The sequence below is a fragment of the Halichoerus grypus genome, chromosome 5 (assembly GCF_964656455.1).
Source record: "Halichoerus grypus chromosome 5, mHalGry1.hap1.1, whole genome shotgun sequence".
Lineage (NCBI taxonomy): Eukaryota > Metazoa > Chordata > Mammalia > Carnivora > Phocidae > Halichoerus > Halichoerus grypus.
In genome coordinates, this window is record NC_135716.1 from 160,129,403 (window position 1) to 160,142,240 (window position 12,838).

Sequence of the window (12,838 nt, forward strand, 5' to 3'; positions counted from 1 at the left end):
AGTTCTTGTGAACTGAGGTGTGATGTAGAATGAGAACAACCGTCTTGCTTCTTGCCCCAGTCACAGAATACTAGGATTTCAAAGGTCACACAGCAAGACAGAGCAAGAGGGAGGTGCTCCAGGGAAAGCAATCAGGATCCCAACCCAAACCCAACCCTGGAACGTTTGAGGGGCTCTACGTCCTCTCCACCAGGAGCAGCATCAAGGACTGCTGAACCACCACTTCCACTCTCTGCTGAGGATGATCAGGTCCCTTACCAACAGGCAGCCCTGGAAGCTGCCAGGGCTCCCCAGGCACAAGTAACAAGGTGGAGCGGGAGACAAAGTAGAACACAGCATCTGGGTTTTGATGTCAGCTGACAATTGTGTCATCTTAGACAAATCATTATGAGCTTAGCTTATCTTTCAAAATGGGTACCACACCAAGTGTCCAACTTATTTCAAAGGACTGTTGTTATCAGAAAATGGATATGAAAATGCTTGCCGGCTAAAGTTCACAAACAGCAAAAGTGGTATTGCTTCATATGGGAAAGTGTAGGACTTCAACTCTTCTATGTTTAATGGGACATGATTGAAAAGTCATGGGACTTTCACAGATGTAAATAGAAACGACAGGACCTTGGCATGAATGCTGCCCTATGAAGTTCAACAATGCTACCTTTGTTTAAAGAATATTTGGAACACCTCACTTGGAAGTGTCTGCATAACTAGTTCTTAAAAGGCATTTAAGATCAACAATCTTGTCCTATCTAGTTTCACTCTTATTTCTTTGACAAAACAATGTCATTAACCAGCCAACAACTTTGAGCCATTTCTAAAACATAACCTCCCCGTGAAGATTTGTGATGAAAAAGAACATATCAAAGAAAATGTCTAACACAACCCAAAAGGAATTCCCAAGTGATTTTCCACTCTGTCCCTAAAGCCAAATTAAATGCCCGTCTCCCAGGAGGCCTTCTTTGGACAAGGATCACACCTACTTTGATGCAGAAGTTCTGTTTTCAGCCAGGGACCTTACTTGACAGTTACATGGTATAAAAGAAGAAACTGCTATCATTCCTAACCCGGAACTTCTCTGGCCTAGAAGATCTGCTATACAGCCCAGAAGGAGCAGACAAGACACCCCACTCAAGAGTCTGAAGGAGGTAACAGGGGCTTACGTACTTCTGCTTCTTTGATCCTTTATGAGTTTTCTCTGTTTTCTCAGCTGATCTTTCCCTCGAGTGGCTTGAGTCTCTGGAATCCACTGATTCTCTTGATTTACCTCGTTTAAGATCTCTCTCCTTATGTTTTTTACGACGTTCAATATCAAGGCGGAGATCAACAGGATCATCTTTGTATTTTCCCTCAGCCTGCAAAAAGAGAAATCAAAATTAAGGTTTTTGGGATTCGGGGCTGTCAACTCAACCACCCCACAAACTGTGGTTTCTACTCCAATGGAGTGGTGCAGAGGAAGCACTGGGAGTGTGAGGCACCTCACCCAAGCTTGGAGGGATACAGGATGTCCCACAGAAGTCCCTTCCTGAGGGTCCCTCACAGAACCCAAACCAGTTCTCTAAAATGACGACTGCCTTCTGAAAATGCTAGACACTGATCTCCTTGTTTGTTTCCTCTGTGGCCCAGTAATAACTCTGGCTAGCCTACACACTGAGTAGGCCAAAATCAGCATTAGAAGGTGTCCGGTTAGGCTGGCTCAGGCCTAGTCACCACCAAGCGTGGAAACGTTGGTGTCATGTCATCCTTTCCTACCTACACTGTGGCAGCCACCATGGGTTTTATCCTCTCCTTGGAATGAGCTCTGAGTGTGGAACCCAACAACAGGACTGTGGGACACCAGCAGCCTTCCAAAACGCTTAGTTACAGTGAGCAATTGTTTTAGAGAAGGAATATCAAAAACCACAATGGAGAATTCACAAAGTGGCAATACCAGGTCAAAATTTATTTTAAAAAGGGTAAAAGCAGCAGCAAAAAAGGAAAGCAAACTCTTTTTTTGCTGACTTCCTTATTAAGTCGAACCCCTCAGGGCATATGTGTGGCAGACAGAGCAGCGGCGCTGTGTGCCCCAAACCAGGGCAAGGGCTTTCGACAGCTCTGGGGACACTCAGAGCACAGAGGGCCAGGTGGATTCAGGGACATTAAGCACTAGGACTTGCCTCATGGGAAGTAAAACCTCTCTAAAAGAGGAAGGAATGGGCAGTTCACTCCATATTAACATCTCATACAAACTACTAAACTTTTTGTTGAAATAAAGTTTAAGGAGATTTTTATCCTGTTCATTTTTGAGAGGGAATGGGGTCTCTGTACTCTCCAAAGACCCAAAAAGGCAGATGCTGCTCCCTGAGGCCGTGCACCCACAGCACCTCTATGGAGTGGGCCTGAGAGGCCTAAAGGGCGCGCGCTCGTCTGCTGTCTCAAAGCCTTTCACAGGGTCAGTGCCAAGCTGGTGGGTACATGGAGAAAAACAAAAGGGGGCTGGGAGAGGAGAGAGACTGTACAGAGGGCCTCTCGTCACATTTGACTATTGAGACAAGTTCGTTCGGAAGAACTGAAGATGAGTATCTTTTGAAAAGGTTTCAGCAGCACTGGAAGAGCCATCTTTAATTTTAAATTTCAACTGTATATGTGAATGAAGGTCCATAAATACTAAGAGACTTAAAAAAAACCCAAATGTATTATTTCATAGTAAAAGACTGCATACAAGCTTTAACCTCTTCATAACTCTGTTTGCGTGCACATCATTGCAAATGTAGCTGGGCTATCAAAATAATGTTTAGCTTTAAAGTAACAGTAACTGACAGATGATAAATATGGTACAATGTTAGAAAAAAAACTGGACTAGCTGTTTAAAACAGTCTACCATGTTAAGATATGAATATTTCACTCTCCTCTGACATGCATGTCTTTTTGAAATCATGGTTGGAAATAGTGCATGTAATATAGTTGATTTGATAATACTTACAAGCAGAAAAATATCACAAAAAGTTTCTTCTCTCATCATGGGCACTTGTTCCAAAACTCCTCTCTTTTTTTTCTCAAGCTCACCTCAATAGACTTTGGGGTCATTTACCATATTCTAACCACTTCACAAAGGTTGTTGATACATTTAATAAAAATTAACCCTTTGTAGTTCATTTTTAGAATTATGCCCATCCTTAAAAGAAAAACACAAACTTAAGTAGAGAGTAATTTAAACAAACACATTTCTGTCAAGTTCATGCCCAACGCACTCATTTTGTTGGAATTACGATCAAAGCAACAGTTCACCTTGTAGCCAGGTTCCCGTGGACTTTTCATTTCATCATGAGCCAAACCATGTTTTCTGAATGTACTGGGAGAAATGTCTATCCTCCTAAAAATTGAAAACAGAAAAATTGTTTAATATCCCCATAATGTGAATATACTATTGGTAATATTTTAGTTCCTCAGCTAAGTAACAGAATCCTTTTAATTATGTTTCTTAACTTACATATATATGTTACTTACATTCTTTGCCTATGTATTTATACTCTCCCATAGGTAGGTGTGTGTGTGCGCGTGCGCACACATGCACACATCCCAACCTCTCCAACTCAAACCGAACTTATTCCTTCCCAGTACTGTTACAGCCAGGAAGGAAGATTCACCTACACCCACGCCTATAACCTCAAGTTCACATCAAGACGATCCATGCCCTGCTAACCTCAAAGAGCAGTTCTCGTCTTGGGAATAAGAATATAATAGCCCATTATTTACCTATGACATTAGGTCTAGATGAGAAAACCACCTGGCATATGCATACATCCCAGAGACCCCAGACCCAAGACTGTTGGAGAAACATGGTTCTCTTCCCTGCTGCAACAGAGCTGACTAGTAAGAAATTAAAGCTGCACTCAAGTTTCTTTCTAGACAAAGCCCCTATTTACTGAATATGCTCCCACAACCAAATGTGACAGTCTTTAAACCTGCTGGGCTTTTAAACCCTTTGACATAATCGTACAAGCTCTGCCACCCACTGGAAATTCTTCCAGAAGAAGAACTGCTCCATGGAACACATGCGTTCCATCTATCAGTTTTGCGTTCCATATATCAGTTTTGGAAAAAAACTTAACATTTACTCCACCTGTGGCAAGTTCACAGTGGTCTCAGGTTACCATTTGCCAGCTCCCAGGAATATAAGGATTCATCTGTATCAAAAGGCTGGTCTTCCTCAGGCCCAAAGTGAGAAACTGTAGTCATAAAGGCATGCCCTTTCCACTCAAACTACAAATGCCCACTGCTATCCTAGCGTCTGGAGAACGTTCACCCTGAACTCTGCTGCTAAGGCACCCACCTAACGTTGACAAGAACAAGACGAGTTTATTATCTGATGAGCAAGCTTTTATGGCCACCTCCAGTGTAAGGCCAAAGTCCTCACCTGTGTATCTCTGGGCTTTTCTTGTTTTTAGCTGCCTCCTGCTCAGTTCCTCTCTTTAGGTATTTAGTAAAGCGCTCATGCAATGTCATTCCTGAGGACCCAAAGTGATGCTCTGTGGGAATTCAAAGAAAAACACATTATGATCCCAAAGGCAGACACAATATTCAACTCTTCCACATGAACCTGCAGCCACAAAGATGTGACTCAAGTAGTCAAATCCATGTAACAGACACACTGAAAAGAGGAAGGAAAAACAGCTGGCTCAGACACAATCCAGTGTTGGCCACTGGATTTCCACAGTCACTCCCTTGTCTTAGGATGTGGATATGCGGAAACCTAGAGCCCACTTCTCTGTGAATCACAGCACCAACTCCCACTGGAGTTTAAGTTTTAGGCAGAATCTGTATCTGGCCCAACCCAGCTGCTGTATCACTTCTCTCTACCACTCCCCAACCTGCGCACCTGTCTGCCCAGGACATGGTAGAATAACGTGGAGAAGAAATTCATACCACAAGGTCTCTGAGAGACCTCTAGCGGCTTCCATCTGCTAGACAGGAAAAATGAGGTGCTGGAAAAGCCATTTTTCATACTTCTTTGAGCATTTTAAACCTTACGTGAAGGCTATTACCTATTCTCACGATCACAGGTTACTAGCATTTAGTCTTCAACTCTGTAATTAAAAAATGGAAACTCCTCCTTGGAAGGAATTTCCTTCAAGGAGTCCCTAGCTTCAAAGGCCCTTTTGATGAGATAAAGGGCCCCGAAAGGCTCCCTTATTCACCCACTCATCCTGCTTGTAGCGGAGGAAGCGAAGCACGCAGAAAGGGAGCCCGCAGCAGGCTGGGGTCTGCACTCACCTTTCACATGGTGAACAATGGTCACTATATGCTGGGCAAACAGTTCAGAGGGGCTCCGCTGAGACTGAGCTGACTGTATGTGCTGGAAAATGGAACGGAATTCCTGTTCCTTTTTGTTGCTATGGACTAGATCCCGACAAAGCTTGCGTTCCTGAGCCAATAAGCCACTGGGTCTGGAAAGGAAACACAGGGAGGCCCAGTGTAACAAGATATACAGAAAGTCAAAATATTTAAACCCTAAGAAGGCAATGCTTTTTTCAAAACCCAAGAGTTTTAAATTTATCCACAAAGTTGCTTTTTGCTTCCCACCCAAGTTCAAAGTAACCTCAATGGACCATAATGACGGAGAAGGGCATCCAAAATCTCTCTCTCCCCTTTTCTCACTGGGAGTCCTTAATAGGAACAAATGGGCAGGGTGAAGTACTGACCCTCAGTGACTCTGTTTTCAGAGTCACTGCAGTTTTAACACACACAACAAATGAAAAGTATTTTAAAAGATCAACTAGGTTGGCCAGCCAGGACCACTCAGTGAAGTGGGAGGTGGCTGGAATGCTGCTCAGGTGGACTTCCCACTAGCAGTGCGGTTTTTACCCCAGGTACAAAACACAGCCTGGGCCTTCCCACTCTCCTCAAGTTTGGCCACGCACCCCTCCCCCCAGCCCCAACTTTTAAAATTGCTACATTAGTTGATGGAGGTCTATAATAATAGACTTTGGTAACCTAGCTAAGAATGGAAAAGTGGATTCTGGATGGCTCCACAGGCAAAATCATCTTAAGCACATTTAAGGGAAAAGATGGGATGATGGGGGATAGAGGGTGGGGTAATGGATAGAGATCAAGACGAGAGGAGACCCAACACCCAGAAAACCAGTCACTGAAGACTGAAAGATGCTTTACCACCCCTGTGATACTGCCCCCAACATATAACTGCTCAGTGACACGCTCTTCTCCACTGAAAACAGGTGAAACGTATCAGCACTGAAACTTGGGACAGCAGGGGAAATACATGAGGGGCCTGTCCTGGTTCCCGAACATCCTCAGGGGGAGGGGTTAGGAGATGCCCCTCAGACCACTAAAGCCCTGAAGTTCAAGGACTACATCTCACCTTGCAAGGTCCTCATCAAAAGAGTCCATCCGGACATTGACCTGGGCCTCTCGAGTAATGGAAAAGGAAGACTTCCCTGTGGAAAAGTCTCCTTTGGCTCCTAGCTTCTCTCGGCTCTCCGAGGTCTTCCTCGGGGGAGGTGATGAGCTTTTCTCTTGGACTGCTTTGTAAGCGGTCACTCGGAAATTCTTTTCAGGCACAAACCCCCTGTGCCCACTTTCGGTTCTCTTGGGCCCTCCCCGATCCTCCTTCTTGGATCTCTCTGAGAAAGATTCCTCCTCCAGCTCCTCTGTTTTCCTCTGCTTTTCTTTCCCTGGAGGTGCATAAACCAGGCCCTCCCATTTGCCTGACTTCTCCTCCTCCTGGTTTTTGTTTGCACCTGCTAGGGCTTTTGACATAAATTTGGGTTCATCATCAAACTCCGATTCCTTCCTTCCCTTAGCTTTGTCCTTATCTTGATCATCCATGTCCTCCTTATGGAAGTCAGCCATCTTCTTCTCAAAGTCATCTCGAAGCTTATACCTTTTGGGAGACTGGCTACCCCGAAAAGACTTCTCGGTATCAGTTTTGGGAGCAAACGGATCAGATTTCATTTTTGCATCACCCAAGCCTGTGTCAGAGAAGCTCCCTTTCTCTTTCATTTTCTCTTTATCGGTATTTGTTTGTTTCTGTTCCTTATCTTTTCCATTCTCTGTCTTCTGCTCATCTAGGTACCTAGTTATAAAAACACAAGGGAGACACAAAAGAGGCCCTTTAAGCAACCTGATCTAAAACAGTACCATCTGGTCTTGTGTTTTTGATTCTTTGAACAAACATGTCTTGTGGATTCCAGGGTTACCAAAGACTTTCTACTTGGTTACTTTCTTATAGTAATTTCTGAAAAGTAGCCTTTCACAGATCTATGAACTTGGATGCCATTTAAGCGAAAAATACCCGGTCCATGGAGTTGTGTCTTACAAGAGCAATCAAAAAGAAAACAGCAAAGGTAATTTTTAGGATACTAAAAACAAAACCTACTTACCTGTAAGTGGTCTAGGAAAAAAAAAATTAAGGTCTTATCCAACCTTCACTCAGTCATTTAAAATCTGCTTTCAGCAAAGTTAACATAGAATGTTCAACCTTGGACTGTTTTGCTTTTATACAACTCACATTTGGAAATACAAGTCTCAAAAGAGACTTCATGTTTGCTTCAAGTCACCTAGGAGATCTAAATATGAAATATACTGTGAACACAAATAAAAACAAAATACAAGTTAATTGGGGGAAGGGGGCAGAAACCATCCTACTCGTTCTTATGGAAAAGCAGAGCTCGTGCCCGAGTCTCCTAATGAGACTCCCAGTCTTGGCAAGGAACCACACTTAACTTTAAAGCAGTCACTGAAGGCTGTAAAGTTTGTACCATTAATGAAGAAAATCTAATCAAGTTATAGTGGCATTACTATGGCAAAGAAGACTCAAAGGACAGCAGGGCATCAAAGAATATGCTAATAAGAAAGGGGACATGGGGGGGAGGGTTGGAACCACCTGCCCAGTAAGTCCCTCTTGACAACCTGGTCCCAATACAACTTCCCTATTACTTACTCTGCCATCCCAATCCATCCAACCACACAAACAAAGCTTCAGGTTCCAACTCACCATGTCCCCCAGAGCAGAAAGACAGAAGCACGGTCACGTCCTCTCCTAACATGCAGCCTGGTTGGCTTCTACTGGGACATACACCCACCTTGTGATTTTAAAAAAGGGCTTCCTGGACTAAGCCTCAGGCTTTCCCATCTGCCCAGTCTCCTCAACTGGAGCGTGTGAGGATACGAGGTGTAGCTCTTCACCATGATGGGCTGATGCAGACTGATCACAGTAGATGGTGGGTCCTACAGGGTCTAACAGCTCCAATGGCCATTCATTTTGGCAAAGACCTTATTTTTTTGATAGCTGACCCACAAATCTCTACTGTTCTCTAGCTTACATTGGTAGAATCCAAGGCAAATTTTAAATGTGAAAATATCATTGCAGAGCAGTCTAAAGCAACTTTATGCTGCAATACAAATTCAGGAAGGTAGGAAAGCTAGAGTTAAATAAGCTAAAGGTTTCCTTGGGTGGTGCTTTTCAAATTTGCTAACGCAAAGTTTAGGAAACAGGGATTACCTTATTACCACCAATCAGAGCTCTGAGATCACATTACAATTAAACTGCCAGCTGGTGAGCTAAAAACACACCCAGGGAGGGGAAACAAGATACTTGCCTCTTTGTATAGGCTGCTCCTCCTGGGGTAGCAGCCTCCTCCTTCTGAGACGAGCTATACGTGGAGCCAGTGGCCGGTGGACTCTTACCCACAGGGCTCTTTTTGGATGGACTCAAGGACCCAGAGCCATGATCGAATGGACCTTGGTGTGTCCCAGCCTGGTACCCAGCACCACTCGGCAGAGTTGAGCCCATCTGGGATGTGCTGGAAAGTGGAGGGCTAGGTTTTGGCACAGGGCTAGGACGGGGTGAGCGCCGCCTCACCACCACAGACTGGAGTGGGCTTTTGAGAGCTGGGCTTCGCTCCCGGGGGCTCAACTCAGAAACTGCAGAGGCCCGTGATGCAGAACCAGCACTATATGTGCTGGCATCTGGCCATGGTTTCGAGCTGTCAGATGCTTTTGTATCTTGAGAGGTGCCTCCAGAGAACGTCTGCTCCTTGGCCTCGTCTCCTTGGTTATCCCCGGCAGCCTGAGATGGCCGGCTATCCTTGGAAGAGGACTTTTTCTCCTTTGCAGACTTGCGCTTAGATTCCACTCGGCTGTGGTTGGAGGAAGAACGAGAGGATGAGGAGCGCCTTGACCTGTCAGAGGAAGACTTATCGGAGTTTCTAGAATGGCTCCTGGATCTCGGTGAAGGGGACCTTCTCTTTGGGGACCGGGATCGGGAGCGGCCCCGACGAGGACTGTATGCCTGCCGGTAATTCTGCCAGTTGGAGCGGTAGTTTCCATAGCCACCTCGGTTATACTGGCCCCACGGATAAAAGCCTCTGTTGCGCCCACGGAAATAATAGGGCCTTCTATAGCCTCTGTTGTGACCTCGGAAATCCCGATTCTGATATACTCTTGGGTGATTTCTCTCTCTGTTATGAGCTGGAGAATACGATCTGGAACGAGACCTAGAACTGAAAAGGGGAATGGGGGAAATATTTGAATTTTTGACACAAGCCTTTTTATTTAAGAAATACCTGCCAATGAAGAGTAACAGTTTGAAATCTTGTTCTTATGTATTTTATTGTTTTGTTCTCAAAGAAACAAACTTAAACATTTAATCCCACTGCTGACCCACATTAAGTACAAATAATATAGGTAAGAATCACCTTCACAAATGACCCACTGAGATTGCTTCATTAATAGTGTAGCGCATTTTAAACAGAAATGTATTTCTACAGTGACTAAAAGAACATCAAATGTTCTTAATGTAGTAACTGAACACAACCATTTTAATTAGAGTTTAACACGGGATTTTACAGGTCCCTACGTCACTGGAAGTCAGGAAGAATACAAGCTCGGGTTCACAGACTTAGGTGCAGACTGTGCAGGTCCTTTGGCCCCTACACTGGTGTAACATTTTACTCCTCATCCCATTCAGCCCTCTCTGTCTGGGCAGGGCTACTTTCTTAGATTCCACTAAGACCTGGGATTGTAAATACATAGTCCCAAGCAAAGAACACTTAAACAGGAACTTGCCAAAGCTTAGAAGAATTCACTGAAATCAGGTCAGCAAAAAATATAAATATAATGGTTTTTTTCCTGAGGACCTGGAAATGGTCTCACTACTCAGGTCAAGTTTCTGTTGTTGAACTACAAGATCCTACCTGGGTGCCACAAGAGGGCACCATCTGATCATAAGACACCCAAGGACACAGGTTAACCAAAGAAAACTCCAAAATGAGCCCTCTTCCCGCATCACCACCCACATTTCTTTCAAGCCAACCTAAAGCCTAGTGTTGTGTTCTTCTTCATTCAACAGCATGGAACTCTAATTGAGCAAAGGCACGTTTCCAGAACCACGGGGATTCAACAGTGACCTTTGTAAAAATTACATGTTTATGAATGCTAGGCTTGTCAATGACAGGGAGCTTTGTTTCTAACAAAAAGCCAAAAATTGTTATCTGTTGGTATAAAAATCCACTGGGGTCCTTGGATACCTGATGTGTCTTGTCAACTAAGATACAGATCATTCATATTAACCACTACTCCTGAGTAGTTACATAGAAATATGTAAAATTATTAGAAAAGTCTTTCCAAAAATATTTTCTTCAGATATAGTAGAATAAAAACCCTTTGGTTCATCAACAGAACTTTTCATATTAGACCTAACTAGGAACAGATACATTTTGCTTGCTTGTTTTATAAGTAACTCCATTTAGCAAATGTGACAGGTCTTAACTAAACAATGGTGCTTTTAAAAAGAAACTTACATTTAATTTAATCTAAAGAAGATAAAGTAAAATTGGTCTTCCCCTCCTTACTACTCATGGGGTTCAGGTTCTTTATCTACCCCAAGAACAGTAGTGACTGGCAAAAATGCACCATATTGCTGGTTGTTAACGGTTGCTATTTAAGTACAATTAAAAAACAAAAACAAAAACTTACCTTCCAAACTTTTCATTCGAAAACAGTAACAATATAAGAAAAGAAGGAAGAGGCAGATGCAGGCTATGAAACTGAACATGACCCGATTAAATGGCTATACTTGAGGGAGGTGATGCACCACCAGCACTAAGGAGGGTTTAATTCATGTTCCCATCCTCAGAGGCTACTGCTGCTTCTGTCACCAATTACTAGTGAGGGCCCTGTGGCACACTGCATCCAAAACCCGCAGTCATTGCACAGATGCAGGAGCATGAGTCTCTGCAGATTGCAAATGAAGTTATTTACGAGAAGTCACTTAAAAGGATACAGTCTGTGAAATACAAGGAAACAATCAATTTTCTCCAATTCTGTAGAACTCAGCAGTTAAGTTAATTTAAAAGCATGGTTTCTCAAACTCTCTGGATAGTATACTTTCCTTGTAGGAGAAGGAAAACAAAAGAAAAAAAAAATCATGGAACAGATAAGCCAGAAATAAAAACTGAACATCCAGTGGCAAATTTATCTGTTTCTAAAAAACAGAGATGTCAGACTAGAATCGAGTATAAAAACATGTTTTCTGTGGAGAAATTCCTCCAAAGTAACAATCTTCTCAGTATAAGATAGCACATAAAGTGGCTCTAGACCTACCCCAGCACATATTGCCCAAGGTATTTTTCCCTCATTTGCCAAGTCAATGACCATGCCAAATAATCTGTAGAGTAAGGAGAAGAAATCTGTCTAGATAGATCTGCCCAGAATCCCAGTTATCATAGATACTTCACAGCTGGTTAGCATTTTTCACTTTGGTTTGTGTCAGTTAATGTCACTCAGTTTTGGTTGTATAGCTTCTTGTTTTTGAGCCAATTACTTAATTTCCATTTACTCGATTAAGTTTTCAAGTGTTACCTTTCAGACCCAACTGAGCTAAACTGAAATTTAAATGGCCCAAATCCAAAGACTCTGGGTGCAAGGCAGGAATTACTAAAAGTCGCTGCTCAATCCCATATCTTGATAGCAACTTCCTAAGGTAGATATAAATATACTTAGTGGGTTTCCCTCTTCTTTTTTCAGAGAGGTGAAAGGTGGGATAAATTTTACTTAAATGGACTCACACAATTGGGCAATAACCTCTATCTAGCCTACGGCTTGAACTAAAAGTTTGGTATAAAAATGCATGCCCAAAAAACAAAGAGGAGAGGGAAGGCTAGGACTCATTACCCTCAAGGTGTAATGTTATCTTTAAAAATAAAAATTAAAAAAATCTAGTGTTTCTTTTGTTTGAGGAAGAGACTCACTATATTCTACATTATCAGAATCATTAATATTTATGGACGCCAACTTTTTAATTCACCCTCTGGTCTGAAATTACTTTTCAGGCAGGTCTCTTACAGATCCATTTAAGAATTAACTTGTTCTCATCACTTCTTGGCCTTTTGGCTAAGATCAAGTGAAGAATTAACTTGTTGGGAGGGGGAAAAAAAAAAAGAATTCTACCAACCATCTCTTTAAGACATTTTAGGAATACTACAGGGCTATGGGAATAAAGAATGCAGCTTAATAACTACTTTTCCTGAGGTTTATTTTAAATTTCATAATCAGTTCATTTAACAAAAGAATTCTAAATACTCGTGTGAAATAAAGAGTAGGGGGAGTCCCAAGCGGTGAGACTGAGAAATTACCTCCTTGCCTGGTGCAATTCTGACAAAAAGAACAAAACTGTGCACATTATCCCCCACTTGGTAGTTAAATACATCGACATTCACGTGTAGAAACTTGTATATACTAAAAGGTTCTTGTCTACTCACAAAAGAAAATTAAAACAGTTTTAAAGAATGAAAAACCCAACTCCCAACACATCAAAAGAGAAAAGGCGCTGGAGGGTTAGCAT

At 42.7% G+C, this 12,838-nt stretch overlaps 1 protein-coding gene across 2 annotated transcripts in view; it reads right to left on the bottom strand.

Moving 5' to 3' along the window:
- Positions 1–12,838, bottom strand: part of THRAP3 (thyroid hormone receptor associated protein 3) — a 74,999-nt gene that overhangs the window by 4,972 nt on the left and 57,189 nt on the right. For both annotated transcript variants that reach the window (XM_036108085.2, XM_036108087.2), the window contains exons 4-9: positions 8,595–9,497; positions 6,356–7,069; positions 5,251–5,423; positions 4,394–4,505; positions 3,265–3,349; positions 1,165–1,352 (exon numbers count right to left, since the gene is read on the bottom strand). In XM_036108085.2, the coding sequence (XP_035963978.1) occupies positions 1,165–1,352; positions 3,265–3,349; positions 4,394–4,505; positions 5,251–5,423; positions 6,356–7,069; positions 8,595–9,497 (2,175 nt within the window). The remainder of the gene's footprint in view (positions 1–1,164; positions 1,353–3,264; positions 3,350–4,393; positions 4,506–5,250; positions 5,424–6,355; positions 7,070–8,594; positions 9,498–12,838) is intronic.